Source organism: Gnatocerus cornutus, chromosome 4 (genome assembly GCF_029298725.1).
Source record: "Gnatocerus cornutus isolate USDA-ARS CGAHR chromosome 4, icGnaCorn1.1, whole genome shotgun sequence".
Taxonomy (NCBI): Eukaryota; Metazoa; Arthropoda; class Insecta; order Coleoptera; family Tenebrionidae; genus Gnatocerus; species Gnatocerus cornutus.
This window is the reverse complement of record NC_142236.1, coordinates 19,632,438-19,652,081: the sequence shown is the minus strand read 5'-3', so window position 1 is coordinate 19,652,081 and position 19,644 is coordinate 19,632,438. Positions and strand designations below refer to the sequence as shown.

Genomic DNA, 19,644 nt, shown 5'->3' with positions numbered 1-19,644 from the left:
CTGCAAAAAATTCAAATTTTTCAAAATTTACATTTGAAAGGCAAATACTGGAGCAATACTTAGGCAAAAAATTGAAACTATATTTTTTTGCCTCGACTTTAGAACAGTGTGATTGTTCCTGAAATTGCAGGGTTGGAGTAGAAAATATAGATCCGTTTCATTTTTAGAGATTTTCATGCTTAGCATCGCAGATTTTCTCCGCTTTTTTTGACTCTAGTAAAAACCGCATCTTTCTATCTGTCTTTAGACATTTATCAACTAAAAATTTACCTTCCAAAATTTTAATCGTTTTAATTTATTTGTAAACACACATTCAAAATTTTGAAAGTTTTGAATTCTACGTGAAATTCTGGGTAAAATGAGCACAAATAATTTAAAATTGCTAAGTAAAGAAACGAGATGTCAACTAAATTAAATTTAGATTTTCAAAAAATTTCAAATTTCAAAATCGGGACAACTAACATTTGATCCTTTTAGGGCAAAAAGACGAGAGAAACGATAGACAAAAGTGCATATTTCTATCTCTCATAGTTCCGGAGACTTAAGAGGTCAAATATTGGAAAAACAAGTTTTCTAAATCGTTTAGTAAAAATTCGCATAGGATTTTGCGTAAAGTTCTGCGTAAAATAAGCACAACCTAGTTAAGTTTTCGCCACAAATAAGCGATATATCGACCGAATTAGAATTTAGAAACCTAATTTTTGCGCAAAATTTGAAATGTGTAATTCAGGATATGCAGCATATGTTTTTTTTTGCCCCAAGGACGAGAAAAACAATGGTGAAAACCGCAACTTTCTATCTGTTATAGTTCCGGAGATATCAAGGTTCAAAAATTGAATTTTTTTTGAAAAAGTCAGGGCCGTATTCGGAAAATTGAAAAATTAGACATTATTTTTAGATTTTCTAAAATTCGATTTTGGAATAAAAGACGAGCTTCGTCAGAGGTCTTGGGAAAATTCTCCGGGAAATTCCGCGCTCGATCCGAATTAATTGATTGATAGCGACACGCTCAAAGACAAAGGAATGCTTCGAATTTTCCCGTATTATTTACTTTTTTCCAAAGCAGACTCTAACCCCTAAAAATATGTTCATCCCTCTTAAAGAATAACTCGGAATTTATCGCAGACTTGGCCTTTTCATCTCTTCACAAACTTGGCAAAACTAATAAATATCCGTCGTCATATCAAAGACTCCAACTATGATTTATTCATGTAAAGCAACATTTCCTCTTAAAAATTCCCTCCTCCGTTGTCACCCTGAAATCCCAAAAAGATAACAACGTTACGCGAATCAAACGCAATTTGTGAAATCGCCCGGAAAAGCGACTTATTCAGGAGCGCGAGCGGGAAATAACTTCCCCCGTAATTTATTCCCTCTTGTTTAACAGGTGAGTCAGGGTTTCATCATTTATTTAGATAAAAAGTATCACAAAGTTCAGTCTTGGCCGCGTGTTTCGCCATTTGCAAGATCCCGAAGGTTTGCAACAGCCAGAAGAGTCCCGACAGGGTGAAGAACACCTCCGTCGCCAACAACACGTCGGCGTCCAGGTCAGGGAATTGCATTCTTTGCAGGACTGTGACGAGGACCATGCAGCGGAGGAGTTCCAGGAGGCAAGCGCAGGGAGCGTTGTCGAACAGGAGGCCGATGGAGGTGAGGGAGGCGATGATGTACAGCACGAAGAGGAGGACAGAAACGGGATTGAGAGCCTGGAAAAATTAAATTCGTTAAGGGAAAATGTGAGATTTTTTTTACCATGTGTCTGGCGGCTAGTTCTTGGAATCCGTAGACCACGACGCAGAAGTGGAGGAGGAGGTACAAGTTGCACCAAAGGGGTAGTTTTACGTCGTATTTCTCCCGGGGAACCACCTGGAAATAAAATTTGTCACTACTAAATGAGGATTTATTGTTTCTAGGGCGCTTGTGACGTCACCACGAATCTTTTTTTTTAATTTTGGCACTTTCGAAAATTTTTGTTTTGAACTAAATCAGACGTTTTTGGATATTTAGCCCATTATATATCTGCCTATTGTTCTATTTCAGTTTTAGCTCTTCAAACGTAAGATTTGGAAAAAATTATTTGATTTTTGAATTTTTTACAAACGACTCTGACAGTTTTGGTTAACATCGCAATATTTTGAAATAATCAGAAAAACAAAGTTGGTGAAAATAGTCAAAATTTCAGTTTTTGGGATTTTTTTGAATTTCGAATTTTTCCAATACGGTCCTGAAATTTTAACTATAGTTATACCTTTCTATTTTGGCAAAAATACTACAAATTTTTGTGTTTTTGAACTAAATCAGACGTTTTTGGAAGCTATTTTGATAATTTTCTGCCTCTTTGAGTGTACCATTTTTAAGATTGTGACGTCATAGTTCAAAATCAGAACCGTCTCTAAAAAACTCAAAAATTTAGAAATAATATCTGAATTTGAAGGTCTACAACAAAACTTCCGAGCAAAATCTCAAATCTTGCTTGAAATATTATATTGGAACGTGAATGAAACGACAGGACTGTAATAGAAAATTTTGGGGCCAAAATATATTAAACTCACTTTCAATATTTTAACTTTTAACTCGAAATTTGAATGTATTTTCAGCGTTTTAAATAACGACAGGACTGTAATAGAAAATTTTGGGCCCAAAATATATTAAACTCGCTTTCAATATTTTAACTTTTAACTCGAAATTTGAATGTATTTTCAGCGTTTTAAATTTATTCAGGATTGCGAGGTCATACTATAATCAGGACCGTCTGAATTCTGTAATAATTACATACAAAATTGTCGAAAATTTGAGTTTGAAAAGTTAAAACTAGAATACTATAAAGTGTAAACACAACGACGGGTAAAGTCAGAAACGTCGACTTTATAATAATGAAATTGGCACTGAAAGGGCAGAATTGGACTAGCAAAATTAAAGCCCAAAGTGTGTTTTGATTTTTTTTCCAATTCTTAAATTTCAAACTAGCCAAATCAGAAAATTACGGTGTTTTTGAAAATATTTTTGATTTTCTCTCATTTTTGACTATAATAGGTATTTTTTTGGAAAAGACAGAGCCGTATCCAAAAAAACTAAAAATCTGAATTTAACACCAGTGAAATAAAAATTTGGAACAAATGGCAGATAAATAGACTTTTAAACTATTATTTTTAGAACTGTATAACTTACATTGAAGGCACAGGACTGGACCAGAAGCAATTGGGCCCGGAATTCAGAACTTTAATTTTTTTGAATTCTAAGTTTAAATTTCCGAAGCTTGAACAAAATTGCAAGTTTTCTCAGAAATGTACAACTGTTATTAAAATTTCAGGACTGCAGTAGAAAATATTCCAAATTAACAAAAATCCAAAAGCTGGAATTTTGACTATTTTGAAAATTTTGCCTTTTTGAACCTTCAAAGATTATCTGAAATTATTGTGAAGTTAAATAAAAATGTCAGACCAGTCTGTGAAAAAATAAAAAAATTTTAATTTTTTCAAAATTTTGAATTAGTGAAGACCCGAAAATTATTTAAATTTTTTTTTAGAAAAAATCGTAGGGATATTATAAATTAGTGAATTTTACGGTATATTATAATAACAGGACTGGATGAGATAATTTTGAGCCTAAATAATAGCCGTTTAAGATTTTTAATTTCTAGTCAAATTTCGGATGTTTTCGGATAGATTTTTCTTTTTTTAAACTTTCTAAAGCATCTCATTTAATTTAAAATGCTTGTCAAGTCATACTTAAAATCAAGACGGTCTACAAAAATTGAAAATTTTCTAAAATTTACATTTAAAAAGCTGAAACCAAAATTGCTATATGTATTATATTGTAACGACTTTAGAGCAGTGTGATTGTCATTAAAATTGCAGGGTTGTACTATAAAATATAGGCCCTCTTTAATTTTTTGGAATATCTAAGCTTCGAACGAACTAACTTCGTAGATTTTTCTGATTTTTTGACTCTTGTAAGTTCATTTTAATTGTTTTTTAAAACATCAGAGCCGTACTTCAAAAAATTAAAAAAATTATAGTCATCATCGATTTTTCTAAAATTTAATATTGTCTTTTTAACTGACATTGAAATTGCAGGAGTGGGCTAGAGGCTATTGGGTCAAAAAGTGTGCTCGATTTGGACAGTTTTTTCAGGAACTCTTTGATTTTTCTCTCACCAAAATCAGGACCGTCTGTAGTAAATTTAAAGTCGAATACAAAAAAAATGTATAAAAACATGGCAAAATCTGAAGTACACAATTATTGTTACAATTACAGAGCCGCATTAGAAAATATTGGGTGCAAAATGGAGTTCAGTTAGAATTATTTAAGTTCTAAAAAAATTTCAAAGTTTTTAACCAGTTCTGTGGAGTTTCAAATGACATTAAAAAATTAGGTACATTTTGAAAAAAACATTTTTTTTTATTTTCAGTTTGAAACATTACATGTAGAAAACTGTTTAAAAAAAATTGAAAACATTTAAAGCGATACTTTTTGATTGTTCCATGTACAGCTTTTATCAAAATTCCAGGGAAGGATTTTAAAATTTTTGACCCAAAATACAATTTTTGGTTGATTACAAAATATTCAAAAATTATACAGAAATTTTAAAAAATTTAATTAAAAAAATACTCGACAAAATTGAAAAAAAAACATTTAAAATAATTGATAACAACATCACAATAGAATAACAATAAAATTAAAATATGTTAAAATAGGCGAAATTTTAGTTTTAGGAATTTTTTTATTTCGAAATTTTCCAGTACGCTCCTGAAATTTTAACTGCAGTTACATTTCTAAGATGTATTTTGCGATTTTTTTTTCTACAATTTCGGAAAAATTTTTCTAAAAACCTTTAAAATTAATATTCAATACAATGTTATTTTTTCCATAAAGGGCTCTGATATTTGTCGAAATTTTAACTTTTGTGTTTTTTTTTTGGATCTTGAAATTTTCTAATACGGTCCTGATATTGTTGAACACTTAAACTATTTAATTATTCAATTACTCAAAAATATAATTCAAAATTTTGAAAAAACTTTTTTTGGGTACGGCCCTGTTTCATTTTCACAAATGTTCAAAATCCACTTCCAACAGTAAAAAATGACAGTAAATTTAAAGAATTTCCGCAAACAAACAAAAATGCATTTGAAAATAAGACTCGGTGACATTACAGGACTGTACTGTAAAATATTGAACCCCATCACTAATGTAGCTACATTGTAAAAATTGAATGGCCGGTTTAAAAATCATTGAGCCCCATAAACCACGAACTCACTTTAATTTTGTCCTCCTCCAGCCCCAAGCGCGGTTTTCCCGGCTCCCAGCTCGGTCCATAAAAGACAGCAGCAAGTTTATGTTTCCAACAACTCATTTCTTTGAACTTCTGTCCGACATGGACCGTATAAAAAGTCTGCAAACATAAAAGCACCGTCAACTCTCTAAACATAAAATAAGCAAAAATCTACATCCTTTTTAGTACAAAGGCGAAATCTCACTGAAATTTGATTAAATTCCTTCTTACTTGTAAATGCAAGATGTTGAAAGACGGCTGATTCATCACGAGGCCGTAAACGATCTCTTCGTCGTGGCGCTCTTCAGCAAAAGTTCCAAAGAGACGGTCCCAGATGATGAGGACGCCCCCGTAGTTCTTATCAAGACAGTATAAATTAGACCCTGGAAAAATCACTTTATTGGATGTCTTCGCCACAAAGTTATCTCACCGTGGTGGACTCTGTGGTGCTGCGGAGTGTTGAAAATCATCTCTAGAGGCCCCAGAGTCTTGACGGCTTTGGTATGTATCCAAAACTGATAAAGCAAATTGAATTGCTGATGCGTAACGAAATGGGCTGGCGGAATCGCGATCGCCAAGGGTAGATAAAAAATCTGGAAAAGTATAAAGACAAAGATGATTTTTATGAATTCCACTGCAGAGTAATTGGAAGAAATGAGGCGGCGCGATCATCAATCATGAAACGAAGTTTCCTAATACCCAATTATTATGAAGGGAGGTGTATAAAAACGCTGGAAATGTCTTACTTAAGAGGATTTTTCACCCCAAAGGAGGTTGGGGTAGACGGGTTTTCTGCTTTTTAAGGGATGTTTTACTGATGTGTTCTTTGTTATGAGGCCTTACTTTAGCGGGAAATGTTGGTAGAACTGTCAACAATGATACGTATAAATTGATGCCCAATCTCAAGGAGAGAGAGACGATTTGTACAGAGCTACATAATTTCATTTTAGATTGGGAATTAGAAAAAAAAATGAAACTGCCACTTTTTGGGTCCACTATTTTCTGAGCCTGGCGTGAAATTTTCATTTTGAATTTTACTGATACGGCCCTGATTTTGAGGACCAATACAGTTGTTCACTTCTAAGTTTCGGCGCATTTCGCAATTTTTTCTACAAGTTTGGAAAAACTTTTACATATTTTTGATACGTTTAAAATCATCAAATCCGAAAATCAAAATTTGCGAAAATAGTTGAAATTTCAGCTTTCGGATTTTTTTTGTTATGAATTTTTCCAGTACGGTCATGAAATTTTGACTACAATTTAATAGAAATTTTTTGGATACGGCCCTGTTTTTTTTGAGAAATGTTTAAACTTTAAAATATGTAGTTTAAAAATTACAGAAATAATTTAGAAAAAAATGCGTAAACTTGCGAAATTTTGCTCGTTTTAAATTTGAAAATTGTAAAAATTGTCATTTTTATTCATCATCATCATAATACTTTCAAATAACCAGAAAATCCAAAATTTCAGTTTTTGAATATTTTTTTTCATTTTCTAATACGGTCCTGAAATCTTAACTGCAGTTGTACAATTTTAAGTTTCAGCGCAATTTATGACTTATTCAACAATTTTTTAAAACCACCACAAGTATATATACAGAGTGATGAAAAAACCTGACCTGAAATGGGCGCTTTTTTTCATCACCTTGTATATATTTTTTTTAATACGGGCCTGTATTTTTCCAAACTCTTTTTTAAAACACCTTTGAATAGGCAAGAAATGATGTTAGAAAAAAATTTATTATTTAACTCGTAAACTGGACAAAATAAAATGACTTACTTTTTGGGCCTTATATTTTCTAATTCAATCCTGTCCTTTTAGACAATTACACTGTTTTAAAGTCGTATATCTGCCCATTGTTCCACATTTTTGGATATCTCAGTTTTAGCTCTTCAAACGTAAAATTTGGAAATAATTATTTGATTTTTGGATTTTTCACAAACGACTCTGACAGTTTTGGTCAACAATATTTTGAAATAATCAGAAAAACAAAGTTTGTGAAAATAGTCGAAATTTCAATTTTTGGGATTTTTTTGAATTTCGAATTTTTCCAATACGGTCCTGAAATTTTAACTATTGTTATACCCTTCTATTTTGGAAGAAATACAAATTTTTGTTTTTTTTTTTGTTTTTGATTGGCCCTATATTTTTCAAAATCAATTTTTTAAAACAACTTCAAATAGTCTAAAAATAAGAGTCAGAAAAATATGCACTAATTAGATTTTTATTTTTTTTATTGTCAGTTTTTCCGACACGGTCCTGAAATTTTAACTACAGCTGAAAACTTTTTGAAGTTTCGGCGCCTTTTCCGATGTTTTCTACATATTGTATTCGAGCAATCTAAATTCAAAATTCAAAATTTCTACACACGGCTCTGGTTTTTTAATTTGACGTCACAGCGAATCTAAATAAAATGTGAAAACCTTTAAAGTGTGATAAAAATAAAAAACTTGGTCAAACATGGTAAATTTAAAAAAATTGAACTAGCTGGATTTCGGGTCGAAAAGCGTCTAGTCCAGTCCTGACATTTCAATAGGGGTTAAACCGCTTCAAACGCAGTTTTAAATTTTATTTGTCATTAGTTTTACACAAAAGTTTAATTCAAAACTGCTGTAAATGTTTGGTTTTTTTTTTGGTACAGCCCTGTTTTTTTTTCAAAAATGTTTTCAATCGACTTCTAGAATGCAAAAAATAGTCAGAAAAATATTTGCAAACATACAAAAATCTACGATTTCGGTTGTTTTAGCGAATTTTAGGTTTGAAAATTGGAAAAATTTAAGCGACCTACACTTCGAGTTTTGAATTTTCTAGTCCAATCCTGCCTTTTTAGTAATAATTTCACTTTTCTCCTTTTTTAAGTATCCCATTTGTAGCTTTTCTAACGAGAAATTTGGAATAGGTTATGTAATTAGATTTTGTGGTTTTTGAATTTTTCCAATACGGTCCTGAAATTTTAACTACAGTTGTACACTTTAAAATTTCAGCGCATTTTGCAATTTTTCCCATATTTTGTATTCGAGCATTTTAAATTCAAAGTAAATAAATTGAACTTAAAAATTTTACAGACGGTCCTGGTTTTTCGATGTGACGTCACAACCATTTTAAATAAAAAACTTTTGAAATGTGATAAAAATAAAAGAACTTGTTTAAACATAGCAAATTTGACTTGGAATTTAAAAAAATAGCTAGCTGGTTTTCGGGTCGAATAGCATCTAGTCCAGTCCTGACATTTCAGTAGGAGTTCCAAAGATATAGTTTTTAAGTATATTTGTCATTTGTTCTAGACTTTTTATTACAATAGTCTAATTTAATATTATGGAAAAACTTCTACAAATGTTTTTTTTTGGGTACGGCCCTGTTTTTTTTTTCAGAAAAGGATATCCGCAAACATGCGAAAATTTGTGATTTATATCGTTTTAGGCTTAAAAATTGGAAGAATATTTAGCTTCTAAAACGCAAATTTGCGAAATTTTTTTTTACTTTTTTTAGTTTTTATATTAGAGATCTAAAATCTTTTTAGGTTTAATCTTTAAGTTTAAATTCAAGTTTTTTGAGAAAGACTAAAATTACAAAATTTTGAATTGACAGTATATTTTGCTTTCAAATTTGACTATTTGACTAGACTTTTTACTACAATAAAATCTAATTCAATATTATGGAAAAACTTCTACAAATGGTTGTTCTTTTTTTGGGTACGGCCCTGGTTTTTTTTCAGAAATGTTTAAAATCAACTTTCAATAGTCTAAAAGTGAAAAGAATATCTGCAAACATACGAATATTTGTGATTTATATCGTATTAGGCTTGAAAATTGGAAGAATGTTTAGCTTTTCAAACGTAAATTTACGAAAATTTTAAATTTTGAATTTAACGTTTTAGTATTTTATTTTTTAGTTTTTATATTAGAGATCTAAAATCTAGTTTTTTGGTTTAATCTTGAAGTCTGATTTCAAGTTTTTTGATGAAGACTAAAAAAATTACAAAATTTTGAACTGACAGAATATTTTTCTTTCAAATTTGAAAAAATACGATTTTTGTTTTTTCCAGATCGGGTCTGGCTTAAAAAGAATCCGTAAAAATGTAAAAAAGCAGGCCATGACTGTCAAATCCGCGCAGTGTCATTCCCTTCATTGTTGCCAACTGAATCTAAAAATCATGGCCTCCTAATTTAAAAAGAAAACACTCAGTAGAATGAAAAGTAAATGCCCAATAAAATCAAATCCCACTTCGATCGTAGCGTCTGTAATCACAATCCTCAAACAATAATTTGTTATCCGAGTCGGCGAAGCTAGTATTACAGCTAAGCGTTTAAGAAATAGGAAAATAACGAAGTTATTTCGAAAGTTGCACGGAAGCGAACTCACATTCTAAGTACCCCCGCTTGCTTAGATGTCAGTATCAGGTTTTCTAATTAAATTTAGAAGATCACAGCGTGCTTTGTACAGCCAACTTGAGCATTTCAAATCAATTTATTTACAGTGTTGTGTAAAGCGTCGCGACGACCGGCGTCGGTTCACAAACGCTAATAGATCATAAAAAATCAATGACTGACATTTGAGGTTGTGTGTTGTTTCAGTACTACCAACTTACGGAAAAGTCACGGCCTGCTAATTTTTTTTTAATTTAAGGTCACTTCTAAATTAAATTCTTTAGACCCGGATCAAGTTCGCTTCCGTTTCCGGTTGACAGACTTACAAAGCCGCACCATCCCTGCATGAAACTCTGGCGGAGGCCCACGGCCATGTTGAATTCTTCGGAGCTGTGGTGGACTTGGTGCTGCGCCCAGAGAATGTGGATTTCTGAAAAAATGGGGTTGAAAAATTGGGGGGTGTCGTGGAGGTGGGCTTACCGTGGCAGGCTCGATGGACCCAGTAGTAGCAGAAGTCTACGCCGATGGCGGCGAGGTACCATGTGGAGGGGTGGGACCATGGGAGGTCGAAGAGGCGGAAGTTGTCGTAGAGGTAGACGTAGAGGTAGCTTTCGGCACCGCGGAATATCAATCTGGAACAAAAGGAAAAAAAATTGGGTTTTCGATTTCAAAAATTTGGAAAAATTTTGAAAATCTAAAATTTTGTTTTTTTTTTGTTTCTTCAATTTTGGGTTTTGATACAGATGATTAGAAAGCTAAAAATTGTAAACTCCGTAATTTGCACGTCTATAGGACCATTAAAATGACCAAAATTACAGATTTTGATCAAAATTTGATCGATTTTGGTTAGTCCTAATTAATGAAATTCCAAAATTTTGCGCTTTGGAACAACTAATTCGCCTGTTTGTTCTGTAATTAGCACAGTTTATAACCACATTTTGAGTAGACGCACTGTTTGACGGAAAATTTGAATCCAAAATTTTGAAATTTTTCCAAAAATATTTGGAACTTTTGGAAAATTTCAAATTTTTTTTTGAACGTTTTCATTTCCGCCTAGGCGCTCTTTTTCGGAAATTCAAAAGTAGGAAACTTCTCAATTTTTACTGCTGTGAGACTTCAAATACAAATTTCTGAATACGACTTTCAAAATTTGTGGTTCGTTTCTATTAAAATTTTGAAAATTTAGATGCAGGTGCAGATTGCTGCTGATTTCTTGCAATTCAGCCGTTGAAACTTAATAAAAATTGGTGGTTTTGCAAATCCACGCCAGAAAACGGCGAAAATCAGCGAGAAATCGTCGTTTAGCATCGAAATAAGCGGATTTCTTCAAGAATTTTGATGATTTCGTGCAGATTTCTGCTGATTTCTTGCATTTCAGCCGTTGAATCTTGATAAAAATTGGTGGTTTTGTAGATTTCGAACTCTTCTTTGCAAGTCCAAGCCAGAAAACGGCGAGAATCAGCAAGAAATCGTTGTTTAACATCGAGATAAGCGGATTTTTCTACGAATTTTGACGATTTTTTCAAAAATATTTGGAAATTTTGGAAAATTTCTAATTTTTTTTTGGTAAACGCTTTTATTTCAGCCTAGGCGCTCTTTTTCGGAAAATCAAAAGTAAGAAACTTCTCAATTTTTACTGCTGTAAGACTTCAAATACAAATTTTGAATACGATTTTCAAAATTTGTAGTTCGTTTCTATTAGAATTTTAAAAATTCGCCAATTTGTTTCTGTAATGTTGTAATTATCACAGTTGATAACTGCGTTTGGAGCAGATGACAGGTTAATAACATACGATTTCATCATAAATTTAGAGCTTTTTTTTTAAATTTGGAATTTTTGTTTGCTGAACCTTTTTTAATATGAGCCGGCCGTTCTTACTCAGAAGAACAAAAGTAACAAAATCCACAATTTTTTCTGTTGTGAGACCTAAACAACAGATTTATAAATACAAATTTCAAATTTTTTAAATTGTTTTTATTAAAATTTTGAAAATTCATCGGTTTTTCTCTGTAATGTTATAATTAGCACAGTTGATAACCGCGTTTTGAGTAGTCGCACAGTGTAATGGCAAGCAATTTGAATCCAAAATTTTTGAAAAATTGTCAAAAATATTGTGAAATTTGTGAGAATTTCTAAATTTTCACTGGACGCTTTTATTTCGGCTCGGACGTCATTCTTCAAAAAGCTAAAAGTATTCAACTTTACAATTTTCTCTGCTGTGAGACTAAAATACAAATTTTTATATGCAAACAATATTACCGAATATTTTGTTCTTTTTTAATAAAATTTTGATTAATTCGCACATTTTTTACTGTAATTAGCCTAGTTGATATCCACGTTTTGAGTAACCGCAGACAATTTATATTCAAAATTTTGGATTTTTTTTCAATATTCGTTTTAATTTCTAGTTTTTTTTTTTGCTAGACAATTTTATTTCGGCCTGGACTGAGCGCTCAGTTTCAGAAGACCAAAAATAATAAACCTTGATTTTCATTGCCGTGAGAACTAAAATACAAACTTTTGAATACAATGTTGAAAATTCTCTTAAGTTTCTTTTTAATGTCACATTTAGCACAGTTGATTACCTCATTTTAAGCAGTTTATTGTCAGACAATTCAAAATTTTTAATTTTTTTTTAAATATTTGAAAAAATTTTGAAAACTTCTCGTTTTGATTTGCTGGAAGCAAAATTTCAAACTTTAAATTTCGAAAAAAGATCTTACTAAAAAAAAACTCCCCAAATTTTATTGTCGATTTTTTAAATTACATGTTTAAACCACCAAAAATTTTGAAAAATTTTAATTTTATTCTGAAATTAAAAATTTTCGAAATTTGTCCTTTTCATTCTCAAACTTGATTTGTCAAAGCTAATAAACAAGTTTTTTAGAATATTACTAAAAATTTTAGAATTATTTAGTTTTCAATGCACAAAAATAATTTTCGACAATTTTTCCAGAATTTCGAAAATTTGAATTTTTCCTGCTGTGCGACTAAAGTACAAATTTTTTAATACGATTTTCAAAATTTGTGGTTCGTTTCTATTAAAATTTTGAAAATTCGTCAATTTGTTTCTGTAATGTTGTAATTAGCACAGTTGATAACTGCGTTTGGAGCAGATGGCAGTTTAATAACATACGATTTCAGAACTTTTTTTAAAATTTCGAATTTTTGTTTGCTGGACCTTTTTATTATGAGCCGAGCATCCTTTCTTAGAAGAACAAAAGTAACAAAATCCCCAATTTTTACTGTTGTGAGACTTAAACTACAGATCTATAAATACAATTTTCAAAATTTTTAATTTGTTTTCATTAAAATTTTGAAAATTCATCGGTTTTTCTTTGTAATGTTGTAATTAGCACAGTTGATAACCGCGTTTTAAGTAGTCGCACAGTGTAATGGCAAGTAATTTGAATCCAAAATTTTTGAAAAATTGACAATATTGTGAAATTTTTGAAAATTTCTAGGTTTTAGGTTCTAGGTTTTTTTAATGGGCCCGGACGTCATTTTTCAAAAAGTCAAAAATATTCAACTTTCCAATGTTCACTGCTGTGAGACTAAAATACAAATTTTTATATGTATTCAATAATTGTGAAAAATATTTTGTTTTTATTAAAATTTTAAAAATTTGTATATTTTTCACTGTAATGTTGTAATTAGCCCAGTTGATATCCACGTTTTGAGTAAACGCAGACAATTTATATGTCCAAAATTTTGGATTTTTTTCATTTTTTTTAATTACTAGTTTTTTTTACTAGACACTTTTATTTTGGCCTGAGCACTCTTCAGAAAGCCAAAAGTAATAAACCTCTTAATTTTCATTGCTGTGAGGCCTAAAATACAATGATAAACAATTTTAGTTTATTTACATAAAAATTTTGAAAATTTATTTTTAATGCAATTAGCATAGTTGATAACCACATTTTAAGCAGTTTATTATCAGACAATTCCAAAATTTTTGTGTTTTTTTTTATATTTAAACAAATTTTGAAAACTTCTAGTTTTTATTTGCTGGACGCCAAATTTCGAAAAACGTTCTTACTAATAATTAAAATTCTTCCCAAATTTTATTGTCGTTTTGTTAAATTACAGATATAAACTACCAAAAATTTTGAAAAATTTTACTGTCATCAAAACTTTTCAAAATTTGTCGTTTTTATTCTCAATCTTAATTCGGCAAAGCTAAGAAACAAGTTTTTTAGAGTAATTCTGAAAACAAAAGAATAAAATTTTAGAATTATTTAGTTTTCAGTGTACCAAAATAATTTTTGACAATTTTTCCAGAATTTCGAAAATTTGAATTTTTCGCATGCTTTATAATTTCGAGGTACATAAACAACGGAAGAACTTTCCTTTAGCTCAGTCTTAAAAATTCAAGAATTTCCAAATTTTGAAAAATTTCGTTTCGTCAAAAAATTTTCAAAAATCAATTTTTTTTTACATTTCCAAACTCGTGCCCAATTTCCCCAAAAAGCGCCCCCATCATGCTCTTCCCGAATCAATACGAACGTTACAAATTACAGTGAAGCGTTAAAAAAATAAATAGCGACGCTCGGCGTCGCGACGCGAAAAACAACAAAAAACGTAGCGCAATCATTGAATATGTCGCTATTGATTGAAACGGAAAACGTCAATCTAACGAGCGAAACAATTATCAAACTCATCGGCAATAATACCAACCTTCCACATTCTTGCACGAGACCATGGGAGAGACTAGTTAGACCATCGTTGAGACGAAAAGTCGGTTTTCTTTCCAACCACAGAAGGAGGTTTTCCAGGAGGATAAAGGCGAGGAAATACGGCCACGACTGAAAAAAAAACAAAAAAAAACATAAAATTGCGTGTTAGGAGGCTTTGGAAACGGTGAAAATGCCACCCGCATTGTCGTCGTTGTTATCTGGAAACAAACGTACAGGGCTACCAACATTAAAAAACTACACAAGGCCTTCTAGAGCCCCGTTTTCCGTCCAATTACGCCGTCCGTTTGTCACTTGTAATTCTCTAACAAGCAAACTCCATTATGCGATAATTAATTCACATATTCAACGAGGTGAGTGCTCTCCCCTTCGCCAAGAAGCTTAATTTGCGCTCCGAAATTAAAACGTCAGCTTAACTTCCCCTCGCGACAACTATCTGATTAAAAAGGTAGGCCATGACTTTTCCGTAAGTTGGTAACGCTGGAAACTAACATAACCTCAAATGTGGTCAAACGTCACTTATGCAAAGCCTGCTATTTTTTTTCGTATCACCGAAAAATGTTTTTTAATGTGTGGGGGTGGTCTTGGATGCTGGAGGCGGCGCCGCTCCAATCGTTTTAAAATGTAAATGAAATGCTTGTGATTAAGTCTGTAGGAATGTGATACGGTTTGTTTTCCGCAGAGTGAAATTAACTGTATAATTAAGTGTCTGATGATGCGAACAAAGGTCGGTAGAAATTTCTAGATATTTGAAATTTAAATGAAAATCGGAAAAAACAAACAACTGTGGTGCTTCTATGAATTATTCGGACTTCAATCGGGGATATATGGTGATTTTTATCACGTGTTGTTCGGTTTAGAGTGCCTTGAATCATCCCAGTCCATTGTTTTTTTAAATTTATTTTTTTGGTTTTCAATTTTTTTATTTTCTTTCAAAATTTGCATTCTTAATTTATATGGTTTATAAATTTTGGTTTTTCATAATTTTAGCATGTACATTTATGTTTAATCTCTCTGTATATATTTTTATTGTTAGGCGTATTTCCCTCTTATTAACAGACTAAACAAGCAAATAAAATGGAAATAACGTTTCCACGAAATGTAGTAGAAAAATTACGAATATTGCGCAATATTATTATTGTTATTATTTTAAATAGGGTTTTTACATAAATGAACGAGATTTTATTGTAGAAAAAAAAATCTTTTCAGAATTTGTAGAAGGTTGGTAACGCTGTCTTTCGTATTTGAAAATTTAGTTTGAGATTTGTTTGCTTTCTTTATTTGAAAATTGTTAAAAAATTTAGCTGATTTTAAAATAATATATCTAAAAATACCTAAAATTTGTCAGCACTTCAGACATATTTTGAAAATGTGTGCTCAAAATTTTGAAAAATTTTGCCTCAGATTTTTGGCAATTTTGCAATTGACTACTGAAATTTTGTATTTTAGAATTTTTCTAGATATTGAAATCATTAATAATTTTGAATTTGAAGTCTGAAAATTTGATATTTTGCTTGAGAATTGTGGAGTTAGAAACAGAATTCTCGAATTTCTGAAATGACAAATTTCCACAGTAATATTTTTTATCTACGACCATTTAGTTATTTGGAACGAACCCGTGTAGTAATGAACACATCGCAGGCTCTGATTGGCTGAAAGTCATTTAGTAATGACCACTACAACCCAATGTTTCAGTAATTTATCCTAGTACTTAATGAAAACAACTGTCAGATTTTGTTTTGTCAACTAAAAATTCACAAAAGTTATTAAAGTTTGTGTATTTTGGAGATGAAAACAGTGTTTCAACATGAATGATAATGATAGTAGTTCTAACGAATTAATGAGTACTCTGCTAGACATTACAAAGCCGAAACCTTAAATATTTTGTCGAAAAAATCCAAGATTTGTGTCTACTTTTTTGTAGTCGTAGATAAAGCATAGTATTACACTCGCATGTCATGGCCCTTATTCACTCGGTTGATTCACTCCATTCGCTCGTAGGCTCGCTCGTGTTGCAAACTCAACCTCGTAAATAAAAGGTCTCATAACATACTCGTATTATAATATATTATTAAACACTTTCAAAAAATTTAATTTTTAAAATTACTAAATATAAGTCATTTAAATTGATTTTACAAATTCTAAATTTACAATTCCCAAATTAAATTTCCAAAATTTTGTTTTTTTATAACTTAATGACTTGGAGAATTCTTAGATGTTTAAACTGCTAAAATTTAAAGAACTTCTAAATTACATTTCCAAAATTTTTAAGAATTTTATAAGAAATTGCAGTGACAATTCTCAAATCTCCAACAAGGCGGAAAATCCAAAATTCTCGTTTTATATCAAACATTAAAAACTTCAAAATTTTGAAAATATTCTCACATTTCCGAGAATTCCGAAAGCGAAAACCAAAATTAATTGAATTCTCGAATATCTATAACGAATTTTCAGCTCTCCATAATTCCCAAATGGCTAAAAAAGTCACGAAGTTTTTCGTTTCAGTCAGTCAATTTTTTATAAATTGTATGACTTTTTAGAAATTCGAGAATTTACCTAAATTTAGTTATTTGCTTTTGGAATTGTGTAATTTGAAATTAAAATTTCCAAATGCAATTCTGAAATTTCTGAAACGACGAATTCCCATATAATAATAATAATAATAAGTCGTAATTTTAATTTAATTTAATTAAATTTCCTAAATAGAATTTTTTTAATAGCTGAAATTATGAATTCTCAAATGAAAATATTATTTCACAATTTTCAGTAAATTAAATTAAATTTCCAAAATGACGAGTTTCCAGTAAAAAATTTTGAAATTAAATTAAAATTCTCGAATGGAATTCACAATACCAGAAACGTTGAATTCCCAAATGGAATAATTGTTTCAACTTTTTCAAAATATTTAGTTTGAATTTTAATTCCTAAATTATATTAATTCATTTTCAAAATTCAATTAAAATTCATTCCCAAATTAAATTTAAATAAATAAAACTCCTGAAGTTGCGAATTCCCAGATTAAATTGTTGTTTTAGAAATTTTAAGTACTTTACAAACCAAATTGAATTTTTTCAATGGAATTCACAAATTTTCTAAACAAATTTTCAAATTTATTGTTGCACTTTTTTCAAAGTTTTCCAGTTATTTTCAGAATCGTAATCTCTAAATTACTTTACTAAAACTTTACTGAAATAGCGAATTTTCAAATGAAAATGTTTTATCTTTTTCAAAATTTTTCGGTAATTTACAAATTAATTAAAATTTCCAAAAAAACAAGTTTCCAATAGAAATTTTTGTTAAAATTCACAAACTTTCAGAATCGTAATTTTGAAATTAAATAATTAATATAAAAATGTTATTTTCGAAATTTTGAGTACTTTTCAAACCAAATTGAATTTTTACAATGGAATTCACAAATTTTCTAAACAACAAATTTCCAAATTTATTGTTTCAGTTTTTTCAAATCTTTGCAGTTATTTTCCGAATCGTAATCTCTAAATTAAATTAAAATTGCCAAATAGAATCCCAACTTTACTGAAATAGCGAATTTTCAAATGAAAATGTTTTATCTTTTTCAAAATTTTTCGGTAATTTACAAATTAATTAAAATTTCCAAAAAACAAGTTTCCAATAGAAATTTTTGTTAAAATTCACAAACTTTCAGAATCGTAATTTTGAAATTAATTAAAATTCCCGAATAGAATTCTCAAACATCTGAAACAAAGAATTCCTAAATGAAATTGTTTCCAAGTTTTTCAAAATTGAATTAAAATTCCCAAATTGAATTTTCAAATTGCTGAAATTGTGACGAAATTGTTTTCGAAATTTTTAGTACTTTTCAAATTTGAATAGGATTTCCAAAATAAAATTCACAAATTTTCGAATTGATGATTTTCCAACAGAAATTTTTCTTTCACTTTTTCAAATGGAATTCTCAAATTTCTCAAGTCACGAATTCCAAAATTCAGTTATTGTTTCCACTGTTTCATATTTTATAGTAATTTTTAGAATCGTAAATTTAAAGTTGAAGTAAAATTCCTAAATGGAATTCTCAAATTTTTGAAAAGAAAAATTCTCAAATAAAATTGTTGCTGCAACTTTCCAAATTAAAAAAAAAACACAATTTTTGGATTCTCGGAATTTTCATTGTTTGTTGGACATATGGGAATTTCAATTATCAAAAATTCAAAAAACAATTTTTGACAGTTAAAGATTTTGGAATTTTAAATTGGAATTTGGTAGTTTGAATTTTGGAATTATTTTGGCAATTTGAAATGTAACATAGTGTGTTCCATATATAACAACTTAACACGATAAGTGTCGCGTAAATCAATCAGAAACACTCTGTATATTCGTTCTCTGAGGGCCTAAAGAAAATTTTCTCCAATTTAGCCCCTTCACGTTATAGAAAGCCATTAAAACGGTGTCTAAATTTCCACCCGTTCACGTTTTATTTACAACATTGAAAAGTTTACCGTTGAACGCAACACAATTCCCTCAAAAATTAAATCGCATCAAGTTGACATGAAAACAACAAAAACATTGAAATCTGGCACAAATTTGTTATAAAGGCTTTAATTGTTAATCGCAATTGTTATTTAATTGAATAAATTTTAATTAGAAACGAGGTCACAGCGCTATCACTCCGATTCCAAAACAAATCAAAATGAACTTACGTTTCGGAAAAAATTCGGCACATCTTCCGGATTCTCGAAGGTGGTCTCCCCGGGATCGACGACGTAAAACATCCTCCCCAAGCCCTTAAAAACCTCCCCAAAACGGTCATCCCTCGTCCGCTCATTCTCGACGATTCGGATCAACACTGACGTCACGTCTTCACTGTAGTTCTGGCAATGCTGGTCCATTTTTCTCAGGTGAACTCGTTTTTGAAAATGAGAAAATGCAAGAGACAGTTCATGAGCTGAGGCAAACTATTTTTAGAGGAAAACTCGCGCGAGAGTTCTGCTCTAGTTTATCGGCAAAAGCTTGGAGGTTTGTCTTTTATTATGCGAGAGTTTGGTGGGGAGATTTATTTCTGGATGGTAATCAAGACACGAATCTTATCACCTAGGTGTTTATTCGTTTGTTTTAGCTCAACTTGACATGGAACGTGTGGAATGATAAGGACGAAATGAGGGTCACGAAAAAGTTTTCTTTGTCGTGGTCACCGAATCGACACGGCGTGGAGAGGATATACAGGGTGGCTCATGATTTTTGGTGATTCCAAGTATGTTTCTTGGGGTGTAAATTATTAAAATTTTTAGGAATTTTTGGAATCGTAATTTCTAAATTCAAGTGAAATTGCCAAAAG

At 30.7% G+C, this 19,644-nt stretch overlaps 1 protein-coding gene across 1 annotated transcript; it reads right to left on the bottom strand.

The window, feature by feature from the left end:
- Positions 1-1,392: 1,392 nt before the first annotated feature.
- LOC148176610 (alkylglycerol monooxygenase-like) lies at positions 1,393-19,304 on the bottom strand. The gene is made up of 9 exons (XM_088034152.1): positions 19,010-19,304; positions 14,317-14,444; positions 10,119-10,270; positions 9,965-10,068; positions 5,702-5,864; positions 5,503-5,654; positions 5,257-5,391; positions 1,753-1,866; positions 1,393-1,706 (listed from the first exon to the last, which is right to left on the bottom strand). The coding sequence occupies exons 1-9, from the start codon at positions 19,196-19,198 to the stop codon at positions 1,404-1,406; spliced, it is 1,440 nt and encodes a 479-aa protein (XP_087890278.1). The 5' UTR covers positions 19,199-19,304; the 3' UTR covers positions 1,393-1,403.
- Between the last annotated feature and the right edge of the window lie 340 nt (positions 19,305-19,644).

What these genes read in the sequence shown, in the direction of transcription:
- LOC148176610 (XM_088034152.1), bottom strand. Translation starts at nt 19,198, where the DNA reads ATGGACCAGCATTGCCAGAACTACAGTGAAGACGTGACGTCAGTGTTG. An exon ending in TGCCGAATTTTTTCCGAAAC is followed by an intron (nt 14,445 to 19,009) that starts GTAAGTTCATTT and finishes TTTTTTTTTCAG; the next exon opens with TCGTGGCCGTATTTCCTCGC. An exon ending in TCAACATCTTGCATTTACAA is followed by an intron (nt 5,392 to 5,502) that starts GTAAGAAGGAAT and finishes TTATGTTTGCAG; the next exon opens with ACTTTTTATACGGTCCATGT.